Below are 17,122 nucleotides of genomic sequence, written 5' to 3' on the forward strand. Positions count from 1 at the left end.
GCACATACCGGCCACATCCAATGTTCGCGCATATAAGACTAAAGGGTCAGACTGAGGGGAGGGGAAGACATATATACGTACCACATCCACAGATTCGTTTGATTGCCACATGCGCTGCAGTTTGAAAAGACAGTAGAGAAAGCATCACCTCTTTGTGATGCAGATTCTGTCCCCCTAAAATGACGTACATAAGAATGACGACATACAGGACACCGACTGTCCGACCAGCGCTGTAGACATGTGCAATGGAACGTATGCTGGCACATCACGGTAATGATGCCAGAGAGACGTGCATCAAGACGATCTAGGCAAACTGGACATGTAGGTAGCTCAAAAGCATTTTCACGCAGACCAGAACCAGACCGATATGGACGCAAGGCACGCAAAGACGCATCTGGTTCATTGCTCGATGCGTGGATGATTGGCCACGGCTCAAGATTTGATGACATAGGGTATGGCACAGGTGGCGTCGTGCTGCCTGATGCCGTAAATCCTGTTACATACACGAGTTCACAAGTCTCCTCAGCTTGCATCCCATCGAATGGGAGACCATTGTACATTTTGAAGAATTGTTCAGCATCAAGCGCGTCACGGAATTTAAGCAGAAGCATAAGGTAGCCGTGTTGTTCATGCTCAATTACACGCACCTGCTCGATCGCCTCAAGAGCAGTTTCAAAAAATTCCAGAATATTTGATACTGTTACTGATGCAGGAATATTCAACATCGCAAGTACAGTCCCAAGATGATCATCTCCAACGTCTTGTTCATCACCTTCGGCTAGTGCACAAAGAGATTTGTCTGTGTCGCTTTTCGCTGGATCATCAAGCATACGGAACAGGTGCACTATTCCGAATGGCACATGAACAACCCCGTCTTGCGCCGTTTGTGGCGACGCCTTCGATGGTACTTCAAACGTGCTGACTTGCTCAAAACGAGAATAGATAGAACTTCTCTCGTTGGGCTGACGACCATTCATACTCTTGAACCGCAGAAAGTGGACTTTAAGAGCTCCGAAACGAGCGTCGAAACTTGTTTGTTCAGTCGAAGTGTCGTGTGGCGACGGCTCCGCTAAAGAAATCGCTTTACGTGTTGTCGGTTGCTCGAACACGTATCGGGGCAATCGTGTTTCTTCACCGTCTGCAGTAATTAATTCGGTGATATGAATATGGTAGCAAGGAAGTAGAATCATCACTTCTTCACACGCCACTGCACATCGCGAATACCACGACTACTCCAGACTATGTAGCACGAATGGTGTGTAACGAATTGCGCGCAATACCGTACACATTCATTTCCACATGACGCCCCCGAATTCTCACTTGTTACACAGCAGACACCCACCCCGGATTTCCCCAGAATGTGTCTCCACCTCCACGACTACGAATTTGTACCAGAGCAGGGACAGCTCCACCAGACCGACAGCTGCCCTGCGAGAGACTAAGCATGCTAGCACGATGGAACTGATCCCATCGAGACGAGTAAATGACGATCTACAGCTTGTACTTCGTACGAAGCAGCACCTTGTTGTGTATGATGCGTTATCTCGAGAAGTGGCTGTCCGACCTAACGAGGCTGGACCACATCGTGCGGCTATTCCTGACTCGAAATGCCTAGCTGTCAAGCAAGAGGGTGCTTCCTTCCAAACAGCATCACAACCGCTACAATCTTGTCCATTTTGTCGACGCCCTTGGAATGCGAGCATTCCACAGCAAACTCCACTCTATTCGCACTCGGACTGGATGCATGAGAGCAATGAGGACGTAATCGTGGCACCACACTATTTCCGACTCTTATCTCAAGCTTCTACAAGGACCGATGACATGTCAAACGGCGAAAGTATTGGACAAGAGACAAACGAGGGGTACTACGAACGCTTTTTCATTGAAATTCGTCAGCTAGGTCGTGGCTCTCGCGGCACTGTGTTTCTCTGCCAACACGTCCTTCATGGCCATGCTCTAGGGACATATGCTGTGAAGAAGATCCCCGTGGGTGACCGATGCGATGTTTTGTCACAATCTCTTGGAGAAGTTCATTTAATGGAAGAGCTTATCCACCCAAATGTTATTCACTATAAGCATGCTTGGGTCGAAATGGCACAGCTCTCACTTTTTGCACCTCGTGTCCCTACTCTTCATGTCTTGATGATGGCAGCTAATGGCGGGAGCTTGTCTGATTGGATCGCGGCGCGTTCTGGCACTATTTCATCAAATGAAGAGCTTCTTTCGACGCCGCGCACCTATGTTGAGAGGCTTAAGGCTGAGTTTCGTGAGCGTCGCCATTCGACAGAGAAAAACAATTTAGGTACGCCATCTTCTCGCACAGGCATGCATTTTCTGCGTGAGGACGAAGTTGTACAACTTATGAAAGATATCACCTACGGTTTAGACTTCTTGCATGATCGTGGGATCCTTCATTTAGACCTCAAGCCCGGTAATGTTCTCCTTCACTGGGACGAAGATGCACTATTCCCGAAGGCACTGCTCAGTGACTTTGGTTCCTCCCTTCCTTTGCATGAAAACTGGGTTCGGAAGCGTACAGGAAACACTGGTACAATGGAATACATGGCACCTGAAGCAGTTGTCTCGCACGAAGGCCAACTCGCAGAGCTCTCTAGCAAAGCTGACATTTGGTCATTGGGCATCTTATTGTACATGCTCATTTTCTTCGACCTTCCCTATACACAAGTGGATGATATCGATCAGCTTCGAGAAGAAATAAGTGCTTACACCACACTACAAGCGGCAATCCAAAACCGTGGACTCTCGCGCCGATTTGCTCTCGTTCACCCTGCCCTTACATTGTTGCTTGCCCAGATGCTTCAGATCCAACCGGAAAAACGCCCATCATGCCGCAATATCTTGAATGTTCTTGAGAGGTATCCAGACATCAGTGGCGCTTCCGCTGCACCGTCGGCCAATGCTACCTCTGCACTATCTCCTCATGTCTACACTCCGCACACGTCGTCTGCTTTGAGCAACTCGACAGCATCCTCTTCACAAACGCTCGCATCCTCATTACAAGCGCCATCTTCACGATCCTTAACAGTGAATGCTCTCTCTTCATCGTTTCCTAAACCAAGATCTTATGCGATGACAGACCCACAGACCACTACCAGCTCGCGTAAAGTTGGATATGCAATGCAAACGACGCTTCTCGTTCCTCTTGTTGTTGTTATTGCTTATGCACAGACTGTTGTCGTTGATCGTATATGCACATGGCATGGATCTTACCATGCCTGGATCCGATACTTGTGCACTTTCTTAGCACTACTTCAAGTGGCTTTCTGGTACGTTCACATCGAGAATTCACACTTCAGTACATCATCCAGACCTATTATCTGGCACGCCGTCGACATGCGTCTGGTATTGCCTTGTGCATTTCTTGCACTTATCCTTCTCATGCCAGCATGCTCGTTGACGACACAGTTCCAAAATTAAGAAAACGTAGGAGAGTAAGATATATATATATTTATATTTATACGCTTTTATTGTTTTGGACTGCCTATGTCGAAAAATCACCCACGTTCTTCATGCACGTCATGCATACAAGTCATCATCAGCTTCGTCATTTCCAAACGCAGCAGGCGCTGGTGCTCCGCCACCAGTCTCTGATGGCTGGTTTCCACCAGAGGTAGGAGCACCACCGTCGATGCCGCCCTCGGGGAATCGGAACGAAGCACCCATCGTGCCGCGGCTCTGCTGCATAGTGGAAGCGAACATTTCATACCGGCGAATATCGGCATCCGTCACGGAGCGGCGAGCGAAGCGCATCGATTCCTCGAAATGTGCCGGAGTGATCTCAGGCACAGGATCATCTTCGAGTTCAAGAGCGACATCTTCCTCCATCTTAACATCCTCACCACGGTCCTTGCGCTCACTCTCACGGCGGCGATCAGCTTCGATTGATTCTCGAATCGCAAGCTTGGCGGCTCGTTGACACACTTCAGCTAGGTCGGCACCAGAGAAACCATGCGTGTGCTTGGCAAGGAAGCCCAAGTCGACCTTTGATGAGACAGGCGAGTTCTTCAGCGTCGCATTCAAGATGTCGAGACGCGACGCCTCGTTCGGCAATGGGATGTAGATGAGCTGGTCAAGACGACCTGGACGAAGGATAGCGGGATCGATTTGTTCCGGACGATTCGTAGCACCAATAACAAATACATTCTTTTTGGCATTCATACCATCCATCTCAGTCAGGATTTGGTTGATCACGCGATCACTTGCACCACCAGCATCGCCCGAGGATCCACCTCGTGATTTGGCAATCGAGTCAAGCTCATCGAAGAACATGACACAAGGGGCAGCAGCACGTGCTTTGTCGAACACATCACGCACGTTCGCCTCGGACTCACCGAACCACATCGTCAACAGCTCAGGACCCTTGATCGAGATGAAGTTCGCTTGGCATTCATGAGCAATAGCCTTGGCCAGAAGCGTCTTACCCGTACCAGGAGGACCATAGAAAAGCACACCCTTCGAAGGAGACATGCCGTACTTGAGGAACTTTTCCGGATGTTCCACTGGGTAAGATACAGTTTCCTGAAGTTCTTGCTTGACCTTGTCCAGACCACCGATGTCGGCCCACGTCGTCGTGGGCACCTCCACAACAGTCTCGCGCAGGGCCGATGGGTTCGACACACCCAGGGCAAAACGGAAGTTTTCCATAGTAACACCCAGCGAGTCGAGAACTTCGGCATCGATCGAGTCTTCGTCCAAATCAATCAAGTCCATCTTCTCACGAATCTGCTGCATGGCAGCCTCAGAACACAAGGATGCGATATCAGAGCCGACATAGCCGTGCGTTTCAGATGCAATTTGCTCAAGGTCGACATCCTCCGCAAGTTTCATGTTCTTGGTGTGTATGCGCAGAATTTCGAGACGGCCCGTAGGATCAGGAATACCGATATCAACTTCGCGATCAAAGCGGCCGAAACGGCGAAGTGCCGGATCAATCGAGTTTGGACGGTTCGTTGCAGCCATCACCACAATGTTTGAACGAGCTTTGAGCCCGTCCATCAGTGTGAGAAGCTGGGACACCACACGACGCTCCACTTCGCCGTTCGTCTTCTCACGCTTGGGAGCAATCGAGTCAATTTCGTCGATAAAGATGATTGCTGGAGAGTTCTTCTCCGCCTCTTCAAACGCCTTACGCAGATTCGACTCACTCTCACCGGCCATCTTACTCATGATTTCTGGACCATTGATCAGGAAAAAGAAAGCACCCGTTTCATTTGCCACAGCACGAGCCATAAGCGTCTTACCCGTTCCTGGTGGTCCGAACATGAGAACACCACGAGGCGGCTTGATACCTATACTCTTGAATAGTTGTGGGTGACGTAGAGGCAACTCGACCATTTCACGAATCTGTGCCATCTGCTTACGACATCCACCGATGTCATCATATCCGACATCAGCGAGGTTGGCCTCTTCATCTTCGCGACGCACGGGGTCGCCTTCCGTGTGAATGACGGTGTCTTGGGCGACAATGCAAAACTCTGCGGGATCCGTCTCGATCACCTTGAATTCCACAGCTCGCATGCCACCACGCACGATAAATGTATCGCCCTTGCGCACAGGTCTGTACGCCTCTAGGAAATACGGCTTCAAGTACACATCAAACAGATTGCCTTGCAGACCCTCGACACTGTCATCAAATGGCAGGACATGAATCCGCTTGCCATACTTGATGTCATGACAAGCATGCACATTCACAAGGTCACCAAGCTTCACACGCAGATTGTTCCGCGCCACTCGGTTCAGACGAATCTTCGAGTCTTCCGTGTCCTCGTCTGTGAGGACTATAAGAACTGTGTCACGACGCTTCTTTCCGCGGATCAAAATGGTATCTCCGCGAAACAAGCCCAGTTCTTCCATCTTTGCAGGCGATAGACACGCCACGGAGTTGTCGTCTGTAGTAGCATCTTCAACAAATAGACGATTTGGGGCTATGTCACACGTGTGTTAGTCTCTTCAGAATCAAGCTGGACACACGTACATTTCTTTCCTCGGAGGATAGCGAGGGACGTATCCTTCATGTCCTCCTGAGGTTCCAACTTATGGCCATCAACCATATTATAATCTAAACGCAAGGGTGGTCGTCTCTCACAAGTCTGTCCACGCGGATCAAGTGGCAACGTGGAAGACGCTCGGATAACTGTTAAGACCTCCAGCCACACAGACCTGACCCGTCTGCCGCGTCATCGGAGATTTATTGCTCGATCACCCCGCAGCTCTTGTTACGTCATACCCACACATCCACCAGCGTGGTCCTCATCCTCCACTTTCCAGATTAACCGTGCACGCGAGGCAAGAAAGACGCCAGCGTCCAGCATGGCGCACGACAATGAGAAACCTGAAGACAAGGTACCCAAATTTTCTTCATTCCATCCGCGGAAAAAGGAAGAAAATGTAGATGAAAGTACTCAATTTGAGGCGAAAGAACCATTCTCTAGACACGAAAGACACATACATCGCCGCAAGCGCAAAAATCGCGAACATGAACGAAACAGAGACGATCAACCCGAGTCGCAGCGAGACGATGTGCCTCATCTTTTTGTTATAGACCGACATGGAGACGTTCCTTCTGCTAAGTTCGGTCCGAGTCGACATGGAGTTCCGAAATATGCATCTTGTGATGGTACGTCTCGCGCCACCACTTACCGTTGCACAAGTGCGAGAGAAACACGCGCGTCAAAGTCTGAGCCTACGACATTTATCTGGCAGTGTAGCAAAAGAAAAAATAGACACTTCCAGCTCAAAAAGACGCGCCCCAATAGATGGGGACTTTGTACCAGTGGCAGATGAGAACGAATCGTGTTCGTATGGGCCGAATGGAGATCCAAACGAACTTGCGCGGCCCCCATTGACTTCGCAAACTGACAAAGATTCAGTGTTCACGCCTACATCCCCTCAAGAAAAAATCCGAAAACTACATGCATTGATTGAGAAGAGCCCAGATGATGTTGATGCATGGCTAAAACTTGTCCGTGCTCAAAGAGATTTACTTGGGGATACGAATTTTCTACAACATCCGTCTATGGAGAACACACTAGCTCAAATGGAGCTTAGCGTTATCCAGCGTGCACTAGATGCCTCAAGAAGCAACGCTAAGTCAATGCCACTCTTGCTCACCAAGTTGAGGATTCTAGCTGATCGCGGGCTATGGCCGGACGAGAAGATCCAGCAAGAATGGCAGACACTTTTGACACATTCAGCATGGGATACTGATGAATTGATTCAGCTGTGGCTTGGATATGTTGCATTTCGCAGGTCGAGTGCAACGCAATTTCGGCTAGATGATGTGGCTAGGGTGTACGCGGACGCCGTGCAAGCCATCACGCAGCGATTGCGCACATGTCCTACAAGTGACACAGTGAGCTTAGAAAAGTGCCGTTTGGATTTAATATTTGACATGTGCCAAATGTTGCAAAGTGCTGGTACGCCCCGATCAGTGCTAACATGACAGGATATTTTGAATGGGCGCATGCTATCCTCCAGGGACTATTAGAGTTGCATATGTGTATTTGGAAAGAAGGAAGCTCAGACGTTATGTCAGAAGAAGACATACTTGACCTTTTCTGCGCCTGGTGGGATCGTGAGTATCCCCGGATCTCTGATCAAGCCGTTCTCTATCGAGGATTTTCGATTAGGAACCCAGCGGCACCGAACGTGACTGTGTCACCATATATTAGACCCCTGAATGAAGACCCGTCTATCTGTTCAATTGATTCTGAGGGAGCGCAAGATATGCGAGCATCTTGGAGAGTAAACGAACTACTTTCTGCTTCATGCACGCAACCCAGATATATTCGTGAGACCGCTTCATCTGGATCAAATCCGGACCCTTTTTCTTATGTCATTGCTTCAGACATACGACCTTACATGTATTTACCTGTGTCAGACTCATTTATGGTTATGATGATGACACTGGATGCATTTTTATCTCTTTGTGGTCTGCCACGATCATGGATCTCACAGGCACTATATCTGGGAAGACCCATTCCATCTATGTGGGCACCGACCAAGACAATTCAAAGTATACCCCGTATCTTACCTCGGTGGTGCCAAGCTAGGATGCCAAATGCTTTTTGGGACGGAATGTCACCTGCTAATCCATATAACTGTTCAGTTCAAAATCTATCTCTTTTACCTGACACTCTTTTTCCTCACACTAACAGAGACCCTCGAGGGCCATGGTTTGTTTCCCTTCCATCGTGCATCTCAAGGTCAGCAGTTTGCCGGATTGAGCGGTGTCTCTTGCAGTTTGCTTCTGTTTTATCTGATAGTGGTGAAACCTGCTTTGCAGCACAAATGGCGCTTCCACTCGCCATACTTTGTGCAGCTGTCAATGAATTCAAGAGGTACGTGGTTTCCACTTTTGACTTAGCAGTGCGAAACAGATTTTGCGAGATCAACTCAAGAAGACGCCCCAAAGTGTTTGTTTGTGGTATACATACGCAGAACTTGAACTCTGCGTGTGGGGTAATGTGGCCGCAGCAAACAGAGTTTGGACGGAAGTATTATTCTCGCCTACTCAAGATCATCAAGACCCATCTACTAAGTACTTCTTGGCAATGACTTGGACCATGTGGGTTGAGTTGCTTTGGGTGCTGGGAGATTGGACATCTTGCTTGCAAGTGGCTAAAGCTGCAGTAGCGTGTGACTTTTCTTCTTCTTCAAAACGAATTGAGCTTAACGATGCCCGGTTAATGACTACTACAGAAAAACTGCAACTGCTGCGGTCATTGCGTTCGTCAGTCCAGAAAGAGCAGGCCGTGCCGAACTGCAGTGTACTGGCAATTGCGGAGCACATTCTCCAAGATACCTCTGTTGGTGATGAACTAATAAAAAGCCTGCAAATTTACCTGGATGCGATCAAGAGCTGCGAGAACCAGTGGCATTTGCCGCTTGTGCTCATGTGTCAAAAGTTTCTTACCATGTCGTTGCGGGCACGGCGGAAATCTGTGCTGCGGCATAGAGAAATACGAGCATTAACTACGAGACTTTTGAATGAATTTCCGAATAACACCATTCTTCTCCATCTCTTGGTATCGCAAGAGCAATATGCTCGCTTGGAACAGCACGTGCGTCACATCATGGAGGAGCTGGTGCTGTTCGACACACACACTGATTCAGAGGTCTGTTGGCAACATGCATTGGCGGTCGAACTAGCCCATGCGCGTACAAGCTCTGTGCGGAATCTAATAGACCGTGCTTTGCATGCATCGCCACATTCGCAAAGTGTATGGCACGCTGCACTTGACTTTGAAATTCGCCTTGCACAAAGTGCCACGTCAACAAGAGTATCATCCTCAACATCATCATCGTTGCCCACTTCGAGAATCAAAGCGCTCGTATATCAGGCCCTCCGATTTTTTCCTTTTGACAAAGGTACGTATAGTAACATTCTGATGAACTCTTCTATCAGCGATTCTACTGCTTGCTATGCACCCTGCATTGCTCCCCGCGTTCACAATGGAAGAAGCGCAAACCCTCACGAAATCAGCAGAAGAGTGTCAGTTGCGCATGTTCTCAGACATGTCAGATGACCAAGAAACTGACTTGGCCGAACAAGCCCAGATCCCACAACTGAATGTGAAAGATGCACAGCCCTCTTCCGTGATGGACCAAATTGATGCATTTCTGCATGAGGTGAGTGGCGGTGCATAATACACACACACACACGCACACCCCGATTGGCGGTAACTCCAGAATCATAGACGCAGCTAGATCCAACCAATTAAAATGAAGAATAAGTAGCGTGCTTAATACATTAGAATGACACTTGATGGCTGAACGCTTGCTTCTAGAGTTTAAACTATAGCCACCACGATGTGGATTCAATATGCATCATGGGCACTGCTCCTTTTCACTGTAGGAGTGTCAGCTCTGCCTGACGCGCGTCTAGTGGTAAAAAGAGATACCAAATGCAATGGATATTCAGAGTTCTGCAACCGCAAGTATTCGAATATCACATACATGGGCACGCATGACTCGTTTGCAATCGGCAAGCTGGGTTCATTAGGGTCGAACCAAGCGGCGAGCTTGACAGACCAAATGGAAGATGGGATCCGACTACTTCAAGTACAAACGCATAAGAGCGATAACTCTGACAGTTCGAATCCATCGGGACTGAATCTGTGTCACACCTCCTGTACTCTCAAGAACGGGGGGACACTTGAATCCTACTTGAAGAAAGTGGGTAAATTTTTGAACAATAACAAAAACGAAGTGATCACGCTGGTCATGACGAATCCTGATAAGAGGCCTGTGACCGACTTTGCCAAAGCGTTTGAAAATGCGAATGTAAAGGATTTAACGTACAAGCCGAACTCTCAAAAGATTTCGAAGAAAGACTGGCCGACCTTGCAGCAGATGATTAACAAGAACCAGCGCCTGGTCGTTTTTCTCGATGATAAGGCTGATTTTGATCAGGTCAACTACATCTTACCGGAATTCAGAAACATTTGGGAAAACGATTTTGATCAAACAACGTCGAAGTTTAACTGTACGCCGAGTCGCTACGTTGGTGATACAAGCACAATGATGTACATGATCAACCACTTCCTCGACAAGACAATCTTCACCGACAAGATCACGTCGCCTGACACTAACAAAATCGATCAGACTAACTCGGTGAAATCCATCCTAGGTGACGCAAACAATTGTGCAAAAAGGCACGACAGCTACCCTACGTTTGTGCTGGTAGACTATTATTCATCGGGAAATGGCAGTGTTTTTGAAGCAGCTGCGCAAATAAACAATGTCGATTACAAGAATAAGCCCCTGGCTGCGAGCAAGGACGAGTCCAACAATAATTCAGCTGCCATGGCTTTTCCTGACGCCAATTGGCTGGGTATCGCACTAGTCTTCGTATCAACCATTACCTGGCTATCTTGAACAAGTGCATGTTTAACGTATTCGTACTCACTTGCTCATCGTTTGCAACTGGCACGAACGCCTAATTTCTAGAGCATCTAAGTACAGCCGGCAACCTCGGCCTGTAATCCTCTATAGACATTTCCTTCTGAACAGTAGCCCTTCGAGTAAGATATAGCCCCCAAACTATTTATATATTCTTGACATGTCTATGAAGTTCGCGTTTAGTCGACGTCCATCTCACCCTGCTTCTGGTTCTCATTACTCTGCTGCTGCTGCTGCTCAGACTGCGGAGCCCCTTCGCGATTGCCTTCAGGCTTCGGTGTGTCCACCGGCACACGAGGCTTGGGCTTCGTGAGGATCGGCGTGCAGACATAAATAACATCGTCTTTCTTCCTCAAGATTTCATCCGACGTCAACTTCGGCTCCACATTCTTAGGCAGTTCGCTTTGCTTGTACATATAGTCATCAAGCCACTTGCCGACAGTGGCAGCTTTCTCAATGACTTTCATCTTGTCATCATCAGACAAGTGGTCGTACTTCTCGGGTTCATTCTCAAACACAGACATGTACTTGTTTACCACTTCACGTAATTGCGCCGCAGCACGAGGACGCTCATCGTGTTCCTTCCAGCGGAAGTGCACAGGAGCAGCAGCCTTCTGCAATGTTTCAAGACGCGACACATACGCAGACTTTGAAGCATCCTCGCCCTCTTCGGTGTATAGCCAGTCCTCAGACTCGCCAAGCATCGAGAAAAGCTGCTCCTTTTCCTGGGGCTGGACGAACTGAGAGTACCGTTCGTCTAGCTTAGAACGTGTGTCGTAAACAAACTCCTCCAAAGCGTTCTTGCGGTCCTCCGTGTCAGCCACGAGCTTGTCTGCAGCATACATCTTGCCCTCCTGCTCCTTCAAGTCTGCGATCATGCTCTGGTCAAGAAGACCAATACCAGAGACGATCGGCAGGTCATCTTTGCGCTGCAGCTTCTTCACCATGCGCTTCTCAGTCTTTGGCTCAGTGCCTTCAGGGGCTGCTGGGTCGACCACAGGCACTTCCTCTTCCTTCTCAATTTCATCGACAGTGTAAGCACTTTCCACATTCAGAACGCCATGCAGATTCAGACGCGCCTTTACTTTGACGATCGAGTGCTCGCCCTGTGCATTCGGCGCAACATTCTTCACCGTGACACGACCGAGCCATGGGTTCGTGCCCTTGGGCAACGTCTCCGGGTTGCAGTATGCAGCGTCCAGCGTGAAGGGCTCCTTGCGGTAGAACGTAAGGATCTTCGTTGACGGCACAGGGTTGTTTGTGTTGAACACGACAAGTTCGTTCTCTTCGTCCGGCACATCTGGTGCCGGCTCCCACGACACCTTAATCGGGTACGACGAAATGTCATGCACGGAAAATTCACGCACGCGGAACACTGGGGAGAGCGTAGCGCAGGCCAACGTGCAACCACGCACGTTAGCTTCATCCTGATTCAGTGTATACGACAGAGGCCTGCCGAACCATTGTGAAATACGTTCCTTCAAAGCAGGGACACGTGAGCTACCACCCACTAGCTCGATGCTGAAAATCTCATCCTTCGTCAATCCGGACTGAGACAGAGCAGCATCGAGGGGTTCGTGCACACGCTCGAGGTATGGTGCAATAAGGTTTTCGAACTCCTCACGTTTGAGCTGCGAGGCAGCATCGATGTCACTCATTAGACTTTCAACATTGAGTTGAGCAAACGTGTTGGCTGACAGGACCTTCTTGAGACGCTCACATCCGGCCGCCAAGCGGAACGTCGATTTAGGGTTCGATAATACATCAATCTTGTACTTATCGTTGAATTCTTTAGCAAAGTGCTCCATCAAAGCACGGTCAAAGTTGCGGCCACCAAAGTTCGGGTCGGCCCACGCACCAAGCACAGTAAGCTGTCCTTTGCAGAATGCCACAACTGAGACCTGGTAGCTCGAATGACCAATGTCAACAAAGATGACATTGCGCGGGTTTTCAGGCTCTGGCAAGTCTGTCTTTGTGATACCATAGCCCAAGGCCGCAGCTGTAGGCTCGTTCATCACACGCAGAGGGTTCAAGTTGGCGATCTCAGCGGCGTTGAGCATAGCACGACGTTGCGCGTCGGTGAACCAAATTGGCACGGAGAGCACAACATCGCTGACGCCTGAACCGCCAAGCTCACGCTGTGTGGTGTCACGCAGCTTGCCGAGGTACATGCCCAGCAACTGTGTGGCAGAGAAAATATGCTCCTCACCTTGGAAGCGCACCTTCACACCCACCTCGCCCTTGGCATCCACAAGCTCGGCATTCACAAAAGGCTTTTCAAATTGCTGAATGGACTCATCCTGGAACGTGCGACCAATCAGTCGCTTAAGCGAGCCAACCGTGTTCTTGAAGTTGGATGTCTGTGCGTTGGCAGCGCCTTCACCGAGCGCACGAGCCTTCTGACCAAACGAGACTAGAGATGGAGTGCTGCGATTGCTAACTTCATTCGTTACAATGTCGACGCCACGCGCACGCGCGACACCGATTTTACTGCTGATATTTCCGATATCCAGACCCACGACACTTGACATGATGGGTTTAAGATGAACGTAATAGAATGACAACAGCCTACTTTTATTCCGCTTGCTATGTGGCCGCCGCCCACGAGGCAGCCTTCGAGAAACAGGGCGCACTAACCAATCGTGTCATGACATTGATTGTGTTGCACCTAATAGGGACTTGGGTATATTCTATAGGATTCTGTATGCTTCGATTCACTTCGACGTGTTTGCCGCAGAGGATGACAAATCACCATGCGTTATGTTCACGTCACACTAGTGACAAGGATACGAAACAAAGGTCCCCACTCGCACATGGACAATCGCATGTGGGCTCGCCTAGGATCGATAGAGTTATCAAATTGCCGCAGCACGACAATCCTCATCTTAGCGCACCGAGTTCTCGACAATCTAAGCGGGAGTCTTTTTTTTGATGGTACAACCTCTACAGGATTTTGGGCCACAGAGCCGTACCTACCGCAGGTACTACCTACCTAGGCAGTTTTGAATACATGACATGGAAGGAGCACTCTGAAGGCTCTATCATCATCATGGGGAAGATAGAGAGAGGGAAAACTAGATCAGGAACATAGACAAACATCCAATAAAGCAGCTTAGTTCATGCGACGAACAAGACGGTTGATGTCCGACTCACGGTCACCGTATTCACCACCCTCAATGTAGTGGTTGAACTTCCGCTTCTGGAAGCCGCCCGTCGGACTAGAGAGTTGGAAGGGCCACAGGAAACGGTTCGCCACCTTAAAGTTAGGACCGACCGTCGCAATCTCGTGAACAAGGTCTTCCACCGAAATGATGCCGTACTTGCCGAGGTGAGCCTCGATGACGCTGTTGTCCGAGATAGGAATGCGCTGCTTGTCCACCTTGACGTAACCTCGCTTGTAAATGAGCTCGCGAATCGACTTGAGGTTCGGCTCGCCCCATGTCACGTATGGCGAGATCAACTGAAGCATCTGTTGAGTGGCCGCCGTCAGCTTCACGAAGACACCGTTGTTAATCTGACGAAGGCGCAACAGCTGCATGATCTTACGTGGCTTGGGTGGAATGTTGCTGACACCACGCAGACGGATCACGAAAGCCACACGAGGCTGGGATGGCACGAAGAAGTCGCCCTGCGACTTGGCCAGGCGACGCAAGCGGATCTGCTCACGCTCCGCAGCCTTGTACTCCTTCACGTATTGTTCAGCGCGCTTAAAGATAACCTGACGCTTCTGCTTGCGGGCCTGTATTATGTTAGTTTGTGGATCTTTGCAACAGTTTAGGCGTCACAGACAGGCGCCTGACAAACTCGCTCTCTCTACCCGCATGAAAGGCACCCTACGCCATCGCGCAAAAACGACGTCTCCGTCTTTGTGATCAGCCCCGAAAGATGGTATATTAGAGACATCATCGACGTAACAAGCAGTCTAGTCCAAAAGAGGATAGTTATGCATCACGTAGACAGAGGGCACCTTCACCAAGCACCAAGCAAGTAGTCTCAAGGAGCCATCTGACCTAGTACATACCTTACGGAGCTCAAGGGCCTTGGCCTGGTTCTCCTCACGGAGCTTAGCATCGGCCTTACGCTTCTTCAAGAGCGTCTCCGGGATGAGCACATCGTTAGCGCTTGGCACAGAACTGCGGTGCCTGTTAGCAAACATATCCAAATCATGCCTCGCAGACCCATAGTACACATGCACTCTGTAACACTCGATACATTAGGGACGCGCGCGCGCAGTCAGCACAGGAAAGAGTACCGTTCGAGCTAACAGACACGTCACCTTGCCTCACTCAGCAAGGCTCTTCTGAAAGCATTTAGGCTTTCTACGCGCGCGAGATCCACAAATAGTGCACATAACACACGTAGCACAATACATCTGCGTAATTAGTACGTACGTCTTGACCGGGGCGGCAGCAGACATCTTGACGAAAGGTGAAAGCGTCGGTGCAACCGGTGGAAGGTTGGAGTGGAAAACTTTTGCCCGTACAGACACACCTTACGGTGCATCGACCCAGTCGTACACACATGGTGATCACGTGTTCCATTGTAGTTCTGTGGTTTGCACGTGATATGAGATTGATCTAATCTCACTTGTCTGCCGTCGTACGAAGGGTCATTTGTTCAGGGACGTTCATGGTAAATTAAAGGCATCCATCAGGATCGTTTTACTTTTAGGTAGCATTGGTACTTGTAAACTATATGATTACCTGCGAACGCATATGCATATTAGAGAGTCGACACTTTATTGACGTCGCTCGTAGCGCCGTACGGGAAGGCAATGTGCCAACGTTGTGCCTCGACAAGTTGTGATACTACCTTAGGGCACGTAGATATATGCAGCCATCCTGCTTCAGTTGCATGCGAGGCTCGTATCCTTGTGAGTGCTATAGGATCATACGGGTCAGAGCTGGTAATTATGCATAAACCAAGCAGTTGCTGTTAGCTTGGTAAGCAGGCTGCTACTGCTGATGTGCCTTAATTCCTCGATTTAGATGCTCTTCATCCACATTGACGCGCGTGTCAAGCCGGCTTGTGCGTGTGTGTACGTGTGTATTGTTCATTTATCTTGCTGCTGCCAAGTACGTGTATGCTTACGGAGCACAGAGATGTCGCTCTTCTTTGCAGACAATACAGGGCTAGAAGATAATCCACTTACATCGTCAAGTGCGGAGGTATGGGGTGGGACGGCGCCATCCACGGAGCCAGCCCTGCCAAGTGCGGGCTTGTCACAGCCACAAAGCATCTTGAATGATGATGACGACATTGATGAAGAGCACCCATGGGGTCGTCCCCTGGAACTGCCAACAAGCACGGCGAAGCAAGAGTCGCACGCGAATGCGTGGGACACCGCCACGGATATGATGAGTGATGAGAGTGCTATTCGTGGCGGCTTTGTTCACGACGCTGTAAACTCACATGCTGAAACATCCGAACACCGAGAGAGTTTGTTAAGTGCGAATGATGTCGCTCCTCAACCCCCTCCAAAGGATGCGGAAACGCAAGCCAAGCGAACGCGGAGTAACAACGCTGCGTCAATAAAAAACACCTCTGTATACCCAACTAGTTATTCGCCATTCGCGCGCGTTGAAAGTCTAGGACCGCACCCTGCAACGGCCGAAGATATATACGGTGTGCCAGAGAACTTTTGGAAGTTGAAGTCCGAAATCCAAGAACTCATGGGCACGGGCGCAAAATGTACACTGACTACGAAGTGGTCACAAGGACCAATATCCCGGCGTTTAAGTTGCGATACTCCTCTGTCTGGCGAAGATACTCAGACTTTGACTATTTCCGCGAACTGCTCGAGCGTGAGTCAACGCGAGTTAATATTCCACCTTTGCCGGGCAAGGTGTTTACGAACCGATTCTCTGAAGAGGTCATAGAGCACCGCCGTGAAGGACTCGAACGCTTTTTGCAGATCGTGGCGGGACACCCGTTGCTACAAGTACGTTCAAAGTCAAAATAACTCACAGTACAGACAGGCAGCAAGCACCTCGCTGCCTTCCTACAAGATAGTCACTGGAAACGTCCATAATAGGTTCGTTTGTATAAATGTCTTTTTTTGTTATATATCCACACACGCGCGCCATTGGGGGGAGGGTGTTGCAACTAAAAACGTGACATCAAAGACTAGTAGAGCGGGCCGAGGTGTCTATGCAACTGCTCACAATAGCACAAGTGAGTCAAGTGAGATTGATAGAAC

At 49.4% G+C, this 17,122-nt stretch overlaps 8 protein-coding genes across 8 annotated transcripts; 4 read left to right on the plus strand and 4 right to left on the minus strand.

Annotated features, from left to right (window-relative positions):
• Window positions 1-38: 38 nt before the first annotated feature.
• On the minus strand, window positions 39-977 carry MGL_0196 (uncharacterized protein; the record flags this gene model as incomplete). The annotated part of the gene is made up of 1 exon (XM_001732369.1): window positions 39-977. The coding sequence occupies one exon, from the start codon at window positions 975-977 to the stop codon at window positions 39-41; it is 939 nt and encodes a 312-aa protein (XP_001732421.1).
• A 478-nt stretch (window positions 978-1,455) lies between these two features.
• Window positions 1,456-3,438, plus strand: MGL_0197 (uncharacterized protein; the record flags this gene model as incomplete). The annotated part of the gene is made up of 1 exon (XM_001732370.1): window positions 1,456-3,438. One exon carries the CDS (start codon window positions 1,456-1,458, stop codon window positions 3,436-3,438), a length of 1,983 nt encoding a protein of 660 aa, XP_001732422.1.
• A 99-nt stretch (window positions 3,439-3,537) lies between these two features.
• MGL_0198 (uncharacterized protein) lies at window positions 3,538-5,874 on the minus strand (the record flags this gene model as incomplete). The annotated part of the gene is made up of 1 exon (XM_001732371.1): window positions 3,538-5,874. One exon carries the CDS (start codon window positions 5,872-5,874, stop codon window positions 3,538-3,540), a length of 2,337 nt encoding a protein of 778 aa, XP_001732423.1.
• A 2,711-nt stretch (window positions 5,875-8,585) lies between these two features.
• On the plus strand, window positions 8,586-9,669 carry MGL_0199 (uncharacterized protein; the record flags this gene model as incomplete). Its single annotated transcript, XM_001732372.1, has 2 exons — window positions 8,586-9,390; window positions 9,428-9,669. 2 exons carry the CDS (start codon window positions 8,586-8,588, stop codon window positions 9,667-9,669), a joined length of 1,047 nt encoding a protein of 348 aa, XP_001732424.1.
• Window positions 9,670-9,831: 162 nt separating this feature from the next.
• On the plus strand, window positions 9,832-10,899 carry MGL_0200 (uncharacterized protein; the record flags this gene model as incomplete). Its single annotated transcript, XM_001732373.1, has 1 exon — window positions 9,832-10,899. The coding sequence occupies one exon, from the start codon at window positions 9,832-9,834 to the stop codon at window positions 10,897-10,899; it is 1,068 nt and encodes a 355-aa protein (XP_001732425.1).
• Window positions 10,900-11,102: 203 nt separating this feature from the next.
• On the minus strand, window positions 11,103-13,454 carry MGL_0201 (uncharacterized protein; the record flags this gene model as incomplete). Its single annotated transcript, XM_001732374.1, has 1 exon — window positions 11,103-13,454. The coding sequence occupies one exon, from the start codon at window positions 13,452-13,454 to the stop codon at window positions 11,103-11,105; it is 2,352 nt and encodes a 783-aa protein (XP_001732426.1).
• Window positions 13,455-14,035: 581 nt separating this feature from the next.
• MGL_0202 (uncharacterized protein) lies at window positions 14,036-15,079 on the minus strand (the record flags this gene model as incomplete). Its single annotated transcript, XM_001732375.1, has 2 exons — window positions 14,036-14,662; window positions 14,945-15,079. 2 exons carry the CDS (start codon window positions 15,077-15,079, stop codon window positions 14,036-14,038), a joined length of 762 nt encoding a protein of 253 aa, XP_001732427.1.
• Window positions 15,080-16,025: 946 nt separating this feature from the next.
• On the plus strand, window positions 16,026-16,954 carry MGL_0203 (uncharacterized protein; the record flags this gene model as incomplete). Its single annotated transcript, XM_001732376.1, has 3 exons — window positions 16,026-16,362; window positions 16,632-16,864; window positions 16,898-16,954. The coding sequence occupies 3 exons, from the start codon at window positions 16,026-16,028 to the stop codon at window positions 16,952-16,954; spliced, it is 627 nt and encodes a 208-aa protein (XP_001732428.1).
• Between the last annotated feature and the right edge of the window lie 168 nt (window positions 16,955-17,122).

Source organism: Malassezia globosa (genome assembly GCF_000181695.2).
Source record: "Malassezia globosa CBS 7966 chromosome Unknown mgl_sf_1.1, whole genome shotgun sequence".
Taxonomy (NCBI): Eukaryota; Fungi; Basidiomycota; class Malasseziomycetes; order Malasseziales; family Malasseziaceae; genus Malassezia; species Malassezia globosa.